Genomic DNA, 19,009 nt, shown 5'->3' with positions numbered 1-19,009 from the left:
CAAGTAATTCTCCTATCAGGCAAGTTTTCATAATTCAGATTATTTTTAACATAGTGACTTAGGGATCCAGTTTTACGCTATTAAGTAGTGCTCTGAAATTGGCATGTGCAAAAAAAGCCCAGCTAGCCACTGCTTGAGTGGCTTAGTGTTTTGCTTAGCATCGTAAAGTAACCTTTTATAACTAGAATCTAAGCTCCATGTGGGCAGGGGATTTTGTTAGGGGTTGTTCATTGCTGTCCACCCAGTGCCTAGAAAGATGCCTGGCAAAGCAATAGAAGTGCAGTAAATATTATTTGTTCTTGAATGCGTGTAGTATAAATAATATCGGGTGATAAAAGTGATAAAGATATATTGGAAATGATATAATGATTGTGCTAATAGTGATTTATAAAATACCATTACCTCTGAGCAATAGTTAGTTGAGTAAAGTTCTGAGTTTTGTGGCTCTGTATATTTAGAGCCATTAAAACAGAACTTTTGAAAAGGGTCGTGTAATTTGTTATGTCAGAGTCATCTTGCTGAGGAGGCAAGTGGGACCCGAAATCCAGCCAAGACAAGGTTGTGCCTTCAGAGTTGTATGACCCGAGCTGAGGGAGGAGTAGCTTCTGTTTTCAATCAGAGGTGTTTGTTCATTAATGTTTGATATACTTAACAGAGTTAGATTTAGGTTTGCCATCTTATTTGTTTTCTATTTGTCCCCTCTGTTTTTTGTTCCTCTGTTTCTTCTTTCCTGCCTTTTTAAATTATTTAAATATTTTGTAAATTCCATTTAAATTTATCTATAGACTTTTTAGCTATATTTTTTTACATTTTTTTTAGTCATTGCTCTAGAGAACACAATGTATATCTTTAATTCTTCACAGGCTTTTTAGAGTTGATATTGTACGACCTCATAAAAAATTTAGAAGCCTTGCCTAATGTAGGTTCGTTTTGGTCACTCATCCTATATTCTATGCTTATCATATATATTCCTTCTGCATACACTGTATTCCCTCAAGATGTTACAATTTTTGCTTTAAACAAACCTATGTATTTCAGATAAAATAAAAAGTAGTTTTTTATGTTTCCCAAGAAAGTTACCATTTTCATTCACTGTTCCTCATTGCTTTCTGAAAATCCAGATTTCCATCTGGTATCGTTTCCCTTCAGCCTGGGGAACTTCCTTTAGCATTTCTTGTAGTGCAGGTCTGCGGCTGATATGTTCTCTTAGTTTCTTGTTTGTTTGTTTAATCAGTAAATATATTTATTTTGACTTCATTCTTAAGATTCTTTTTGCTGGAACTCTAGGTTAACGGTCTTTCATCTTTTAGCACTTTAAAGATTGTTCCACTGTCTTCTGGTCTCCTTAGTTCCTGATGAGAAGTCAGCAGCAATTTGAATTGTTATTTTCCTATATTAGTGCATTGGTTTTTTCCCTGCTACTCTCAGGATTTTCTCTTTATCTTTGGTTTTCAGCAGTTTGACTACTGATTACTGTATATGACTATGTGTGTAAGCGTGGTTTTCTTTATATTTATTCTGCCTGGGATTCTCTGTGCTTCATAAATCTGTAAATTTATACTTTCACCAAATTTGGGGAAAATTTGGCTGTTATTTCTTGAAATGTTTTTTCTATCCCATTCTCTCTTTCTTTCTTGGACTTTAATTATATATATATATTAGACCATTTGATATTTTTCCACATGTCCCTGATACTGTTCATTGAAACTTTTGTCTCTTTGTTCTTTAGATTGGATAATTTCTATCAATCTTACTTCAAGCTCACTCACTTGCCGTTATCTCCATTTTGCTCTTAAGTCTATCCAGTGAATTTTTCACTTCATATATTTTTCAGTTATAATTTGTTTGATTCTATTTTATTGTCTTTTTGTTTTGGGGGGATTGTGTGTGTGTGTGTGTGTGTGTGTGTTTGGCTGAAATTTCCTATGTTTTTATTCCTTGCAAGTATGTTTTCATTCGCACTTTTGAATATGTTTTAAAAACCTTGTATGAATATACTTTAAAACCCTAATTCCAACATCTGGGTCATCTTAGTGTTGGTTTCCTTTGATTGTCTTTTTTCTTAAGATTGGGCCAGTTAGTTTTCTGCTAAGTTGAGTTATTTTAATTGTGTCCTGGACGTTCTTACTATTATTTAGGACTTCGGATTCTGTTACATTCCTCTGAGGAGTGGTGACTTCTTAGGCAATTAACTTAATTGGACTTAAATTGCAAATTCTGTCTCTTGGGCAGCTGCTCACATCTCAGTTCAGTTCTTTGATCCTTAGCGGGACTCTGTTTTGTACGTGTGTTGGGTCAGAGGTGGTCAGATTTGGGAGAGTTTGTACTCAGCATTTGGGGCTCCCCTTCTCTGGCTTTCTTCCCTCTGGGACTCCCCCAGAGGCAGGTTAGTCTATTTTACTGCAGCTACAAATACATAAGTTGTGGGTTGTTTTAGGTTGCAGTTATATTTTATAGATTGATAAGTTTGTAAGGAATCTTGTATATGTTGCTTTTACTGACCTTGACACCATGCTAGCTATTCTAATAGAAACTTTTCTTGACTTAGTGATTTGTGTGCATCCCAATCTGCATTAAATGATAGCAGCTCTACATCACTTTATAGTGTTAATTATTTGGTGTGTGGTCTAGTGAAAAGAATACTTAATTCAGTGTCTTTAGGCTAGGTTTCTAGTTATAGGTCTACCACCAACTGGTATTATAGTTTAGGACATCAAAGTGACTTACCTGACCTTCGGTATTCTTCTCTTTTTTTTTTTTTTTTTTTTTTTAAGATTGGCATCTGAGCTAACATCTCTTGCCAGTCTTCATTTTTTATCTTCTTCTTCTCCCCAAGACCCCCTAGTACATAGTTGTATATTCTAGTTGTAGGTCCTTCTGGCTCTGCTGTGGGGGACGCTGCCTCAACATGGCTTGATGAGTGGTGCTGTGTCTGCACCCAGGATCCAAACCAGGGAAACCCTGGGCTGCCAAAGCAGAGCTCACAAACTTAACCACTCTGCCATGGGACCAGCATCTGGTATTCTTATCTTTAAAAAGAAGAAATGGCACCAGATAATCTGTAACGTTCTTTCTGACATTCAAATTAAAACTTCTTCCTAGTTGTATTCAATTATTTTAGTGCTGAGCACAGTTCTTTCTCTATATTCTCTACCTCTTTTAATTTTTTTATCTTCTATTTTATTTTTGTAATTTTTTTATCCTAACACCATACCATAAACCATTTAGATATGCAATCCCCATAAACCGTGAACCATTTAGATATGTAATTCCAGTAAAATACTCGAATGGCAGTTTCATGTGAACATACTATCAATTCAGCATTTTTCAAAAATTCACTTAATAGATAGATATTGAAAGACATGTTATTTCAGCGTTTAGTATTGATGACTAGGTTTATTCTGAGCCAAATACTTAGTTCTTGTACATGCATATATCTGAGCCTTGTGTCTTTGATAGATCATGTTAAGACCTGATTATTTCAGTTTAGTACCTTGTATTTTCATGCAGAGTATGTCTGTTTCTGAGTGATTACTATTACAAGAATATTGGATATTTCATTCTTAGTTTATATAGAAACATTGGATATTTTATACTCAGTTTATATAGAATTTCTCTTATGTAATTTTTCCTCTGTTCACTTGTTCTTTATAATGTCACAATACTATTTTATGATACAGGTGTAGGTCTCCCTCACTGAGAATGATTTCAATAGTTATGTGGCATGAGTAACTAAATTAACTTTTGTTCCTCTAAGTCATCAGAATAAAATACTTTATGGTGCTTAATGAGCCCTTGTTATTATTTGCTTTCTTGTTCAGAGTCTTTTCTACTAATATATGTTCTTTATACATCATTATGTGGAACTATCTAAGGATTTACTGAATTTTTATTTAATTATTGATAGTATTTGTGCCTATTGATTAAGAAAAATGAGGTGGTCAGATGTTCAATATGTGGAAATAATATGTTATTTCACATACATTTTATCAGTGTTAACAAAGCTTTCTTTGGTATATTTTATAGGTGACATTTGCAGACAGAAAAAATAAGCTATCAAGGAATTCATACCATTTGGTACTTGTTATTTGGACCAGCTTAAGGAGTCTGATTTATTGGATCAACTGGCAATAGAAGATGAAAAGTAGTGTGGCACAGATAAAAGTAAGTGTTTGAAACTTATAATAAAGAACATAAATTTGTAGTCAATTAGCTGTCCTTTAAACAAGAATGCATGTGTATAATTAGGGCATTCGAACCAGACAATAGTGTGTACACACATCTAACTTACACAATTTCAAATGTAGATGCTTGATCAGATGAGATTAATAGTGTGTAAGAGGGCAGTTGAGAGAACATAGAGATGTGTATGTTATACACATATATATGTGTGTGCACACACATGCATCAGTGCATGCGTGAATCAAGAAAGTGCATGTGAGTGAGCACATGCAAAAGAAAAATAAATAACAGGGCAGGAAATCTGCCATTCTTAAAGAACATGCTTTCCTGAGTAAGCATAAAATAGGAGACAGGTATTTCCTTCCTCAGTTGGTCACAGTTCTTGCAGGTCTGTCTACAAGTGAGCCTTTTGTTGCGTGTTTCATATGCATAAATGAGCTCTTTATTCTGTGCTGTTCTTTACTTTAGACATTATACGTTCATTTCTTCAATTAATACTCACTGAATGGTTACTATGTCCTAGTAACTGCTCTGAGCACTTTGGATAAAACAGTCAACAAAACAGAAATCCTTGCTCTCATGGAGTTTTCATTGTAGCAGTGGGAGACAGAAAATAAATCATAATACATAAGTAAATTATATAGTGTGTTAGAGTGTTAAGTGCTAGACTTGTGCTGTAGAGAAAAGAAATAGGGTAAGGTTGATCAGTAGCATTAGGGGTTGCAATTTTTAATAGAGAGGGCCCATTGAAAAGGTAGCCATTTGAGCAGAGACTTGAAGGATGTGAGGAAGTTAGCTATGCAGATGTCTAGGGGAAGAATGTGCCAGGCAGAGAGAACAGTGAGTGCAGAGGCAGAGTCTAGTGTGGCTGGAGCAGGTTATGGGAAAGTCAGAAGAGTAGGAGATGAGGGCAGAGCAGTAACAGGAACCAGGCACTCCACGTACTTTCAAAACTGTTCCTCTGCGTACGAGTGGACTTAGTGGGAGAGCAAACCATTCCGGTTCCTTTTCTTTCAACTGCACGGACCTATAAGCAGGCACATCATTTCCTGGGTCCCCGAGTCAGTAAAGGGGAAGGTATATTTTTATTTAATTATAAATCGAGGCACTTCTCTCTTCCTCTCTTTCACCAGCTCTGTATCCCTAAACCTCTTTCTTTAGAGAGAACCAGTAGACTATGAGCTCCTTAACAGCAGGCATCAGTTACAAGGCCTCGTGTGTGGTAAGTGCTTAATAAACTGAACCGATAGACTTACAGACTGAGGCAGGCTCTGCTGCCATCTTTTCTAAATTCTGTTGAGTTTGAGAAGACACTCTCCAGCCACCCTGCTGGGTAGACATCCAGCCTGTGCTTGCATATCTCCTTTGGCAGGGGGCTCACTGTCTCCGAAGCTAGCCCATCTGAACAATATACTGCAGTCTGCCTCTTTGGGACTTACACTCATTGGTCCAGTGGCACTTAAACAGCTAAATTGTGGGCCCAGTAGTTGGCAGACTGTGTTAGCACCTGGGGACGTAAAGAAAAGGAGACGTGTGGAATTGGCTCTTGACTGAGCCACATTAGACAAGAGGGCTCAGATGTAGACTGATACCTTTCACACAGAGGGAAAAGTGTTTACTATTTTTCAGAATCCTCTTCCTGCTCCTCTTAGACTGTGCCTCTCCACCTTTCCCTCATTTAGTCCCGATGAGTCCTCCATGACATCCTCCCAGCCTGAGAGTGGCTGTCTTCAGTCAACATGCCCTTCGTGCTTAGTGGTTCAGCCCTCCCAGCCAGTTCTCAGTTTAGTCCACTTCCCTCTCTCCATCCTGTTAGCCACAAGCAGGTCCACTCGCTGGGGGGTTGGGCCCATTCTGACCTCAAGTGAAGCCCAGCGCTTCCCTTGATGTTCTGAGGATGCATCTGTTAGGCTTAAGAGGCTTCAGTTGAGGATCCCTTGTTTTCTCATTGAGCCTTACTGTGGCTTCCTTAGCTAGCTAGAAGCAAGCTCCCCACCTCTTCCAGCCTTTTCTCTCCCTTGCTCTTTAACACTTGTTCTCTGAGCCTAATGATACCCAGAGCCTCTGGACTCCAGATCCCTGTTCCACTCACCTCCTCATACAGCTCTCTCTGCATTGTTGGAGACTACTGGTGACTGCATGGTGTACCATATTTGTTTTGCTTAATGAGCAATTTAGAGAATTTTTAAAGATAATTTTGATAATCTGTTAGTCCCAACTACTGCTTTGATTTATAATCTAAACTCTATAATAAAGGAAATAGGGAAAGTCAACTTATTATTATTTGGATCACACCTCAAAATGATTTTTCACGTAGTGAAATCTTACTCATCCACCAAGCCCAATTCAAGTCCCATGTTACCCAATGTCATCCCTCAGTACTCTGTACCACAGCGACTGTTCCCTACTCAAGATTTCCTATTAGCACTTCCTGTGTGTGCCAGTCGTTTGCTAACTTGACCATATTTATGAAATCCTGATTCACAACTTCAGTATTTTTGGTTTCTCCCTCTTGATCACAACAGATGTTAGTGAGATGTGTTAAAATCATTAGCACAGAATTGAGGCCTTCCCTCTAATGTAATCAAAATAATTGCCATGCATTGTGAAAGTAAAAGTAGACGGTGCAGTTTTATTGTTCTCTCTCTCCTCCTCCTCCTCCTTTTCCCTCTCATCTAATCTCATATGTTTAATTGTGGAAATCTTTATAACCGTCTCTCTCCCGCAAGATCGTAAGTTCCTTAAAAGTTTGTCCTATGTTTTGTATCCTCCAGAGTGTCTACACAGGAGGGGCTTTGTCTTATAATAAATGAGCAGTAAATACTCGGTTTATGTCGTCATGAGTTGAGCGACTCTTGTGTTTCATATTTGGCTTCGGATCTTGATGTCAAGTTTCACGGAAACCTGTATCATACATATTGACTAATTCTACTTCGTTGTATTGCTAAGTGAAATAACTTTTTAAACTTTCTTACACACATTAGAAAAGGGATTTTAAGATGATTGCATTCATTGTAAAATAACAGCCAAACCATGGCTACTGTAAGTTATAAATTTGATCACATGCTTATTCACCTACGTAAATTAGTCTAGTTTGTGTATGCTATTAGAAAACTTCAGTAGTTAATGAGACTTTGGCAGTTTGCTTGTGATAATATTAGACTCAAACTGCTGTTAATTAGATAGTCATAAAATAAGAGTAAATTGGAGCTTGTTTACATTTCTATACAGTATAATTTTCTGTTTTTAAATGTATCTTTTTCCCATTAAGGAAGCAAGCATGTAAGTATGCCAAACAAGTTACTCATTATTTGATTTGCTTTTTCTTAGATTTCAAGATGAAGGTACTTTAAAAAACTGTTTTTCCTTTCTTATAGTTATGTTAATTAAAATTATTTTAATTCTTAAAAAAAAGTTTGTCAATATGAATGTTGACCAGTGGTATAAAAAATTTATAGTGATAAATATTTTGGCTTCTTAAATATATTTGCATTTTTAAATTATCAAACTGGATAGTTCATATCTCTGTCTCATGTCACATGTCTCTTCGATCTCATGTTACACTGAAATTATGTATTTGTGTGTCTGTTATTTTTCAGAGGACCTGGCCTAGGAGCTATCTTACGAGTCATGTTTTTCAAATCCTTAGAGCCTAATTTAGTGCCATACTTATCAGACACTCAAATAATGTTTACTGAAAACAAAAGTGAATTTTGCTTCAGTTTCTTCTAGCTATTTATTTTATCTAGGTTTAGTAACCTAAAGTTGTGATTTTTACAAGCCAAAGGTGATAAGGAAGTATGTGCAGTATCTTGACTTGAGCATAACCATAAAGGTGAGCTCTTGCTAGAAAACCTCTGGCCCTTGGTCTTGTTTTTCACCAGGAGAAGGCCTTTATAAAAATGGTGTTCTATAAATTTAAAACTTACATAGGAATAAAATATCGATTGTGGCATTGAAAATCTGAGAATTATTTTCTTCTACCTTGAATTTTTTTGGTTAAAATATTTGGTTCATAGTGAAAACAGGTATCTGCCATAGACATTTACCTTAGATGGCCTGCAAATTTTGTTTTATCTTCTGTACTGTTTAGGTAACATGAATTATTCTCATGATTAAAAAGAAGTTTTGAAATAATTTCTAAAGCTCTTCCAATTTTCCAAGATACATGTTTCATTGTCTATATGTTTTTTAACATAATTTTTAAATGCCCCCTCCCTCTTTTTTCCCTTTAAAAGCATTCTTCTGGTCATGACAGAAGGGAAAACTATACTTCATATCAGAGGACTTCCTCTCCAGAAGACAGGTAAACAGTTTTATGTGTTCCAAATGCAATTTAAATTTTTTATAGTAAGTTTGAAAAATTGTTTAGCTCTTAGGTTTCTAATTTTAGGATGAACAGCTTCTTTTTGATTTTATAAACAATATCACTTGAGTGGGCTTGGGGACGAATTGTCCTTCAATGACTGTTGTAGAATTTCTAATAAATAAATGTAGGTTTTATGTAATTTTTTAGATGAGAGGGCATAATTCTAATATCTCAAATACTAACTAGAATGACAGTTTATAAAATGGAAAACTGAGTCGAAATCACATTATTTTGAAGTGCTGCTTTTCCTGTTAGTGCTATGCTCTACATTTACGTAACTCTATAGTTTTCAAAATATTTAGATATGTATTTATATCTTGACACAGTTGTGTTAAGATGAATGATCTAGAAATGTTCCCGTTAATGTTCATTGTGCATTCAGTTGTTTCACTTAGTAAGCTGTGACCATTAAAAATAATTTTTGAAGGGAGAAGCATCCTCTAAACTTTCTTTCAGTTGTCTAATCTCTTCCTTATTCCCCCGTACTTTCTTCCAATTCTACTCCGCTGTTTCTAAAAACCTTTGCTTTACAGACATTAAGTTAATTGTCCTGGTTTGCAACTACTTACTACCTTTCATCAATCACCTACTCCCTGTATATATATTAAAAAAAAAAATTCTCTCTCCACACACAGACACAGACATGAATGTGTGTGTCTATATAAATTAATCATAGATGTGTATATAAAATATGGATTGTTACTATGTATATTTATTAGGTGTGTATGTATTTAACTTCTCTTAAGCTTCTCTGATTTTATTGACTTTTAAGATTCAAATAGCAGATCTTATGTTACCCATCTGTGTTTGCTAATAATTTCAACCCATAATCAGTGCTGTTCAGTACTGCAGTTTCAAGAATAACAGCTGATGAATGTAGTTTTTTGGAGTGAAGTTAAACTGGTTTTTATGGAGGCCAGCCGATGACATTGGTCTCATTTGTTCAGTGCTTTGATAAAATGAGCCAGCTAAGCAAAGGGAGTCGTTTGCAGGATAGCCTTTTTCATGCCAACTATAAAGGATATCCAGATACATATCTTTTACTAAAGACAGTGTGAGTCAAGATGAACATGTTTGGTTAAGTGAGTTTCAGGACTTGTTCTGTGCATAAGCTGAAAGCTTTTATAATCACAGCTGAATGAATGGATGTCAATAAAATAAGCTGTTTGTTAAAAGCAATTTGATAAAATATTGTTCAGTCATAGAGTTGCTTTAGCATTACTAATATATGATTTTCCTAAGTATTTATAACATAGTTGTTTTCGACTTATAACTTTGCTTTTCTTATTTATGTGTTAGATATGCAGAACAAGAAAGATCCCCTCGGGACAGAGATTACTTTGATTACAGCAAGTCAGACTATGAGCATTCAAGACGGGGGCGTTCTTATGACAGTAGCATGGAGTCACGGTTAGTATTGGACACTTTAACTATAGAAAAATTATATTTCTTTAAATTTTCTTTATGCCTTATAATAAAACAATAATGATTGCAGCTGGCATTAAATGGATGTTCTTATGTGCCAGGCTGTCTAATAAGGACTTCATGTGAATTAACTCCTTGTAGTAAACATATGAGGTAGATACTGTTATGTCTGTTTTACAAATGTAGAAACTGAGACTTAGAGAAAGTAAGTCATTTGTTTGTGTTTTAGAACCATATCAGTGGCAAGTCCAGGTCTGTTTGACTGTAGAGCGCAAGCTCCTATTCGTTCTCGTGTACTACGTGAGGAGCTGGCTTATGTGAGTTTCTGAGATGCTTTACCGAATGAAAGAAAGTAGTTTATATTATATGACATAGGGTGATCTAAATTTACTTTCCTGCATAATATCAGAGGGACATTGAGATTGAAGTTACCAATCTATAGTTTTTATTTAAATATAAATTATTCTTACTTGAGTCTTGGAGAACTTGACTACCCGCCTTAGTAGTGATCCAGTTTCAAAAACTTGTCTACCATGTTTTATCGTAGGCTAAGTTCTATATCCTTTTTAATGTCTCTCTCATATTATCCTCTCTCCATGACTACCAACATTAAACCCCTGCTAGAATTTTGATCAAATTCCTCTGCAGTTTGGAGCTAAGCACATTATTTGAATCTGCTTCCAAACTTTCCTTCTCACTACTTACTTTCTAATGTGTACCCAATCCTAAAATGTCAGATTAAATTCACCTCCAAAAGCCAGGCTCATCTGCTGTCGCCTTAATGACACCTTAATAAGAACAACTGCTACCACCATAATTGGTGAGTGAGGCATTCTATATACTTTCTCAAATACTCCCAAAACTCTTACTAACTAGATATTATTTTTCCTAATTTACAAATAAGGAAATGGGTTTCAAGTGATTAACTTACCTGAGGTTTCAGTTGGCTGTCTGGTAGATGATGAAACTGGGATCTGAACTCAATTCTGACTCCAAAGCCCATGTTTTTTGCCATAACCCCTGACTCTATCACTTTACTGTAACTCTGGTTCAGTGTATGTATGTAAACTCTCATTTGATCCACACAGTCACATTGTGAAGTAAGCAGGCTATGTGTTACATAGAACATAAAGGCTAACAGTACAAAGCAGTTGAAGAGAAATGTTTTCTATTTAGACTCCAAGAAGACTCTGGTACTTCTGTGCTCTAAAGGAACAAACACTATAATTATAAGGACATGATTTTATCAGGCAGCTAGCGGTCTTACCTGGTGTTTCTCAGAAGAATCATAACCAGTGTCAGTAAATCCCTGCTGTAGCTTCTGTCTTGGAACATGTTCCATTCACAATAACAAGCAGCTCACTTGCAAATCAGTGCCTAGATTTCAGAGCACCTGCCTTTGTGACTAATTGGAGTTTCTATTTGAAACCACTTTTTCCTGCTCTGTTCACTCTTAGTGTATGCAGACTGTCTATCATCATGGACAGTCACTTAGATCTCGTTATACTTCAGTTTCAAAACTGACTGCTTTTTTTCCTCCAGGTAGGTTTTATTACTATATATTAAGACGGACCATCTCGAGTATACCCTCTAGATTTAGTAAAATCTATCCAGCGGTTTCCTGGTAACACGGCACCTGCATTAGTATAATGATAATCCAAAACTTGTTTTTATTTACTGTATATAACTCATGGTTATAATTCATATAACTCATGGTTGTACAAAGCCTGAGCAGAATGATCGGAGTTTCTAAGGCAGTATATGTGGACAAAGTTCTCTTGGGAAAGATAGCAAAAAGCAAAGATTCACTCTTTCCTCTTAGTCCTTGATAGTTTCAGAGAAGAATACCCTGATTCTTTAAAAAGTGTCAGCTTAAGAAAGGATATTCACCTACATTAGAGAACAGTTATTGTGGCTAAAAATGGTTGATATTTTTAAATTGTTTTAGATAACCAGAAGCTTCTGATATTCTGTAATTTCTAATAAAAATATCAGTTCTATCAAGAAAGAATTTCAAATATTATATTTTTTTTATAACAGTCTTACTCCTAAACTACCTTTATTGGAGCTAAACTCTGGTTTCTCCTTTGTACAATTTATCGTGTACATCACAGGTCAGTTTGTCTTCTTAAAACACTATTTTCATGTCACTATCCCACTCAGAAACTATTAATGATTCCCCATTACTTCTACTATAAAAAACTTAAAGTCTGGGGCCGGCCCCATGGCTGAGTGGTTAAAGTTCTGCATGCTCCGCTTCAGTGGCCTAGGTTCCTGGGTTCGGATCCCTGGCGTGGACCTACTCCATCTGTCAGCCATGCTGTGGAGGCATCCTACATGCAGAGCGGAGGAAGATGGGCACTGATGTTAGCTCAGGGCAAATCTTCCTCATCAACAAAAAACAAACAAAAAAGAAGTTAAAGTCTGTTGCTTGTCTTTTAAGATTTTATAGTCTAACTTGAACTCATCTTTCCAACTACCATCATACATGATTCTTTGTTGTTTTCTGACTGTTGTACTCATTCTGCTCTGAACACCCTTGCTCAGTTTTTCAGTAGTTACTCTGTCTTCTGTTAGTTGTAGAATGCCATCCTCCCTTCCCCCTCCCCCCCGACCCCACCCCTACTGTAAATCCTGTGAAGCCTTCAAGACCTAGTTTAAGTTACATTTTTTCTGTGAAGTACTTCCTCACCATTCCCAACCACTTTTCCTTGTCTGAATTTGTGGGACCCACCCACTCATGGACTTGCTCATTTGGTATGTAGTTTATTTTAAAAATGTCTTTTATGTTGTTTTTCTCCATTTTTAAAAAATTAATATTACAGAAGTAGGGACCGAGAAAAACGCAGAGAAAGAGAAAGAGATATGGATCGCAAAAGGTCCCGGAAATCCCCCTCTCCTAGGAGAAGAAGCCCAGAACCGTCGGTAACCCAGAGCTCGCCTGCTCAGGATGAACCTACTGCAAAGAAGAAGAAAGATGAGCTGGATCCTCTCCTTACTCGCACTGGTGGAGCATATATTCCTCCTGCAAAGCTCAGAATGATGCAAGAACAGATTACAGATAAAAACAGGCATGTTGATATCACTGAGTATACAAGGCAATGATATCCTCATTGAAAAAAAATCAACTATGATCTAATTAACCTTGGTCGTTGGGAATATACTTTAGTCCACAGTGACAGAGATCTCAAATTAGACTTCTTTCCTTCCTTACTCCGTAAGCTCCTTTGGAGTTCTGCGTACTATTTGCCCTGACATTACTCATAATTTTTTTTATTTTTTTGCATTAATGAATTAAAAAGTTTGAGGAAAGGTCACTTACTGTTTTATTACTATTTTCAAGCTATTCCTTTCATAGTTGCCTGCATGCCTATTAGTCATGTCCATTTTTCATAGATAATCAAGAGTACTATTGATACTTTAGACTTACAATGGATCTTTCCAGTTGCTCCAAAGCAGGAGTCAGCAAACTTTTTCTATGAAAGGCCAAATAGTAAATATTTTAGACTTTGTGCATTCTTCTCTCTCTGTTTCAGCTACTCAGCTCTGCTGTTAACAGTGCGAATACAGCCAAAGATAATATGTAAACACATGAGTATGGGTGCTTTCCAATAAAGCTTTATTTACAAAAACAGGCTGTGGGCTACATTTGGCCCATGGATATAGTATGATAACCGCTATACTAATGTATGAAACTAAGTTGACAATTTTCTCTTTTTCCTCCATTTCTTAGACTATAAGTTTTTGCTACAGTAAGGCAAACGATCAGAATTCATATATGAACATTTACACTCAAAATACCTTTCCTTCTGTTTTCAAAATAATTTTGATGGTAAGGAGCTATCTCGGAAAGTGCAACTAAGTTTTCAAGACCTTTTTCTCTCGTGGAGTGAGATAATAACCAGGAAAAGTGCGTGCCAAGATTGAAATGGTCACTCAGTTGCCAGATAGTTAGTAAAAAAGATTAGGATAGAGGGTAGCTACACTTTAAGAAGAACAGATCGTTGGTGAGCTTAGAAAGAGTATCCCCACGTCTTTCATGGGTATTCTAATGGCAACTTGAAAGTACTTAGGAACCTTATATAAATGAAATCTAAATTTGTTTCGAGAATTAGCTTGAAGTAGAAATGCCATTTATATAAAATAAAGTATAAAGATTTAAAATAAATTAAAATTAAAAAATAATATGAACTAGAAAGGGACATTAGATGACATTACATTTAAAACTAATAAGTTTCTCTTTATGTGTCATACTCCAGCACTTGGTAGTAATGCCTGGTGTGTTGTGTTGAGAAGGGATTTGGGGGTGGCTTCTGTGGTTGTGGGAGCTTCATGATCGTGTAGGCATTCTGCTCCTTCGAAAGGCACTGGTGGGAGCATCACTTTCTCCAGTCTAGTCCAAATCAAGCCTAATTGTAAAAGACTAGAAGCATTGTTAGTCCGAGTCTTATGTCCTTATAAATAAAGTAGGCAGAGGAGAGTCAGCAGTATATGGAATTTTAAGCCAGTTCCTGGAAGGTAATTTTATATACAATTGAAGTCTATTCGTAGGCTATATAGTGTGCAAGGAGGAGTAGATGTCTCCAAGAGAAGTTTATAGTCTTTGCTGTTAGTAGATACTTAATCAGGTGATTGTAGACTTCCTCATTAGGAGGTACAGTTGTACTTGATAGAGTCTTTTGACCAAAGTTTAATAGGAGAGGTTGTGATTATGTATCAGCAGTATCTTATTCATCAGACTACTTGTTAAGCCATAGATCTCATTTCTCTAGCAATAGTGGCGTACTAAAGGGTTGGGGTTGGGGCAGTGAGCGTGGTCCACCTCAGGTGCAGGCCGTCACATGGCGCATGATCTGTAGAGAATTTAGAAACAATAGCAAAATTAGCTGGACGTCAGTGTGCTTTTTATCTTCAGTGCCTGCCAAGGACGCTGTCAGTGATAAAATACTCTTCCCCACCAGGGCGGACTGTTCTTACAACCCCTCCTTGGTATGCTACTCTAGAACAGGGATTCTTAACCTACAGACCTACAAGAGGTCTGTGAGTAGAATTCAGGCAATCTGTGAAGGTGAATGGGGAAAAAATTGAATCTTTACTTTTACTAATCTCTATAAAATTTAGCATTTCTTTCTACTGGGAATATAGTCGATAGATAATAGTATTAACAGAGTATTTCTTGCAAATATCTCAAGATTTTGTTTAAAGCCATACTACTTGGAAATTAAAGAAGTTATTAGACCTACCACCAATTCTTGTTATTTAATATGTCAAGAAGCACATAAAATATTATGTGAAACTTTTGTTCTTTTCATGCTTTGGAAACTATATTTCAGTATGACTGGTATCCTTTGTAATCCTATGTATTTGTGGCTCTTATTCCAAGAAGTCCATCAGCTTCACCAGACTGCCAGAGAGGTGTAAGGAAGGAAAAAAAGCTAAGACTTCCTGCAGCTTAAATCATATGCCGCAGGGAAATAATTATAAAAAACATAGACTTTTAGAGCTTTAAAAGATCTTAGATACTGGTAAGTTTAACCTAAAGAAACCCAATGAAGCTAAATATTGTACCTAAGATCTAAGTTAAAAAACAGTATAACCATCTAGCGTTCAGCTGTGGGACTACTGTCTAAATACAGAAGTGTTCTTTAAAATACTTAGAACAGTCTTTCAACCCCATGATTTTATGTACTTTCCATTTTCATGTAATTATTACCATTTCTTTATAGTTTAAAACATTTAATTTTGTTTTCCTTGTCAAGCTTTTATAGGAAAGAACATAATAAAAATTTTCTTTTTATGGCTTATATTTGGGTATTTCATATTGTAATTTAAAATAAAGAATAATTAACGCCAGCCCCATGGCCTCGTGGTTAAGTTCACGCTCTGCTTCAGTGGCCAGGGTTCGGTTCCTGGGTGCAGACCTCTCCCACTCCAGCAGTGGCCATGCTGTGGTGGCAACCCACACACAAAATAGAGGAAGGTTGGCACAGATGTTAGCTTGGGGCAAATCTTCCTCAAGCAAAAAGAAGATTGGCAACAGATGTTAGCTCAGGGCAAATCTTCCTCAGCAAAAATAAGTAAATAAATAAATAATGGCTTTTATTTTAAAATACTTCCTTTAAAGACAAGTTTAAGTAAATGAAGTGTTATAATGTAAAATAAGCATGTGTTGAATCTGACTGAGTGTTGTAAATTGCAATATACATGGACATAAGAACAAAACATTATCCTTACATAATCTTATTATGTTATTAAAGGGAAGTGGTCTGTAGATTAGCATCATATGTACAGAACATCAAATGTGGTTTAGGATGTAATCTGTGTATTCATATAGTTATATGTTTTACTACACTATGGGGTCATTTTATGAAAAGTGTTAAAAATAAAGGAACACTAAGTATTTTTTTATGTTATTGTAACCTCTTGTTATTTTAATTGTTGACTAAGTTTTCATCTTTATTAAAATCAATTCTTTTTAGCTTAGCATACCAGAGGATGAGCTGGGAGGCCTTAAAGAAGTCAATCAATGGTCTTATCAACAAAGTCAACATTTCTAATATAGGTATTATCATTCAAGAACTGCTTCAAGAAAATATAGTTAGAGGAAGGTAAGCAGTTATTTTCTTTATAGTATCTCAGCAGTTTCTCAATGGAACATAATATCTACATGAACAACAATCATTTTTTGTGCTTTCTTTCAAAGATAATTGAGAATATTTATTTAAAATGCAGTTCTTGTAAAAATGTAAGCTACTAACAAATAACTATACTTCACTGTTAGAGGTTGTGTGAGTTTTTGATTTTGAGAAGTTTTGATGTCATGTAATGATTTTTGCACAGACATTTGTTTACTGAATACTTTGTTAATTTAAACACATGAGGAATAATGGGTATTTTATTTATTTATGTATAGATAAAAGAGCTACCTCAAACCAGTTTAATTTCTAGTGAAAGCAAAGTGAGAATGTGAAAGAAATGAGAAAGATCAGTAAATTTTAGAAAAGCAGAAAGAAATGACTTACCCATTTTCTGTGTGGTTTTAAGTAATAGTGATATTATAAAGGGCCAGGAAATAGAAATATTCTGTATTCTATTTATTACTTTAAAATCCGAGGGCTGTTTTTCCATGTCATTTCACATGACCTTGAGTCATCATCTCAAAAACACTGGGACTATAAAGCAAGGTGTAGTATGTTGTGGGGCTAGAGAAAGTTGACCAGGAGGCAGCCATTGGCCTCAAAGATAGGTAGAGCTCCCCCACTTTACTCAGAGAGAAGCAGACTCAGAAGTTGTGTGGGTTGCTTAGGATCTTACAGTTTGTAAGCTGGGTTCTCTTTTCTCATTTTTATTCTAGTGATTCTGTTGTCATACCTAAACCTGATGACTACTAAGGCATTGTTTTCCTGCCTTTTGGCACTCCAATAACTGTTTGTCGTTGCATTGTTAAAAATAGTTCTTCAGTTAGCCCACTTCACGTCTCTCCCCTTATCAACTGCATGTAGAAACATGGTCATTTCAAAATGAGTTAGAAGGGGAACCTTTTATCTTCCTGTCACTGTTTTAGCATTTTTCTTGTAGTGCTTTGATTGTGTCTTTATCTGTCATAGGAGTTTTTCACATCTTCATTTTTATTTCACTAAAAATAGGCTTAAAGATGGAAACCACCCAAATTTATCTTTAATCACAAAATTTTATGTAGATGATGGACCCATAGCAGAAATTTTACATTGAGTCTAAGTTTAGTACTTTTGAAGGAGGTCATTTTTCCCTTCACTTTTTTGGAAATATTAAATATAAGGAATTTAAAAAGCTCAAATTCATGACTAGATATAACAAACAGGAGCAGGAAAAGAAGGATTATATTAAGAGAAAAAATTTGAAGAAAAAATTGTAAAATCTGTTTTAGAAAAACACAAATTGAAGTTTTGTTTTCTCAAAAGCAATTTTTATTGCCAAGACAAACTCTTCACCTGGCTAATGTGGTGAAAATTTAGTCCTGATTTAGCTTTTGTGATATTTACAGAGGAGTAATGTTGGATTTTAAATTAGGAGTTTTTTTCGTCTAATTAAATTGGTCATGATTGTTGACTCTTTGTTTTCTTTTTTAAACAGAGGCCTGCTGTCCAGATCTGTTTTGCAAGCACAGAGTGCTTCTCCAATCTTCACCCATGTTTATGCAGCATTAGTGGCAATTATCAACTCAAAATTTCCACAAATTGGAGAATTAATCCTCAAGAGGTTGATTCTTAATTTTCGAAAAGGCTACCGAAGAAATGATAAGGTATGTATGATGGGCTTGAAGTAAACTGCCACACAGGGGCACACTGCTAAACCAGTATCAGTGATAGTAAGCAGTGTTGATTTCTACAGAGGAGTTCTTAAAAACTGTGTTTCATGGGAACTTTTTGTGTTCTTGTTAAATATCCCTGCCTCTGACAATGAGCAACAAAAATGATGACTGTAAGTGTTGAATTATAACCATTTAGCCAGAAATGTATTAGTTTTCATCTTACTACTTTGTTAAAATATAAGAATTACCCTTGTACATATTTTAAATAGTATGTAAGTAAGCTGTAGATTCTAGAGAGAAATGAGAATTGGTTTTAGTTTATAGATTAACTTTGTCTCTGCCTTCACTTTTCAGCCACTTTGTCTGACTGCTTCAAAATTTGTTGCACATCTGATTAACCAAAATGTGGTAAGTAATTATCTTAAAACTTGGTGCCATTCAGTGGCATTAGACTGTGGACTTGATGCCACTTCAGTGACACTTCTCTATTTTTGTTTTGATTTAGTCCTTCAGAAACTATATTGGATAATATTTTCATCTTAAAGCTATAATAAATGCATTTAATGTTCTTTAATATAAAGAGGAACGCAAAATAATTTATCAAATTGATAACTTGGTTACTTAACTGCAAATTATTCCTTCAATGAATGTAATTTAATCATTTTTATTAAAAAATTAAGTTGGTATCTCTTCTACTCCTTTCCCCTGTACCTGATGTTTGTGAGAACCTAATAATATCTGAT

General features: G+C 35.5%; 1 protein-coding gene across 6 annotated transcripts in view; it reads left to right on the top strand.

The window, feature by feature from the left end:
• Nucleotides 1-19,009, top strand: part of CWC22 (CWC22 spliceosome associated protein homolog) — a 57,187-nt gene that overhangs the window by 12,862 nt on the left and 25,316 nt on the right. For 3 of the 6 annotated variants that reach the window (XM_023622139.2, XM_070241373.1, XM_070241374.1), the window contains exons 2-9: nucleotides 4,027-4,164; nucleotides 5,344-5,404; nucleotides 8,421-8,488; nucleotides 9,851-9,961; nucleotides 12,802-13,047; nucleotides 16,456-16,584; nucleotides 18,089-18,257; nucleotides 18,621-18,674. In XM_023622139.2, coding sequence (XP_023477907.1) covers nucleotides 5,360-5,404; nucleotides 8,421-8,488; nucleotides 9,851-9,961; nucleotides 12,802-13,047; nucleotides 16,456-16,584; nucleotides 18,089-18,257; nucleotides 18,621-18,674 — 822 coding nt within the window. In that variant the 5' untranslated portion in view covers nucleotides 4,027-4,164; nucleotides 5,344-5,359. The remainder of the gene's footprint in view (nucleotides 1-4,026; nucleotides 4,165-5,343; nucleotides 5,405-8,420; nucleotides 8,489-9,850; nucleotides 9,962-12,801; nucleotides 13,048-16,455; nucleotides 16,585-18,088; nucleotides 18,258-18,620; nucleotides 18,675-19,009) is intronic. The other 3 variants (XM_001501115.6, XM_014732563.3, XM_070241375.1) reach the window with 1 other exon arrangement.

This window comes from Equus caballus, chromosome 18 (genome assembly GCF_041296265.1).
Source record: "Equus caballus isolate H_3958 breed thoroughbred chromosome 18, TB-T2T, whole genome shotgun sequence".
Lineage (NCBI taxonomy): Eukaryota > Metazoa > Chordata > Mammalia > Perissodactyla > Equidae > Equus > Equus caballus.
Note: the sequence above shows the minus strand (reverse complement) of the source record. Positions and strands in the feature narration are given on the sequence as shown.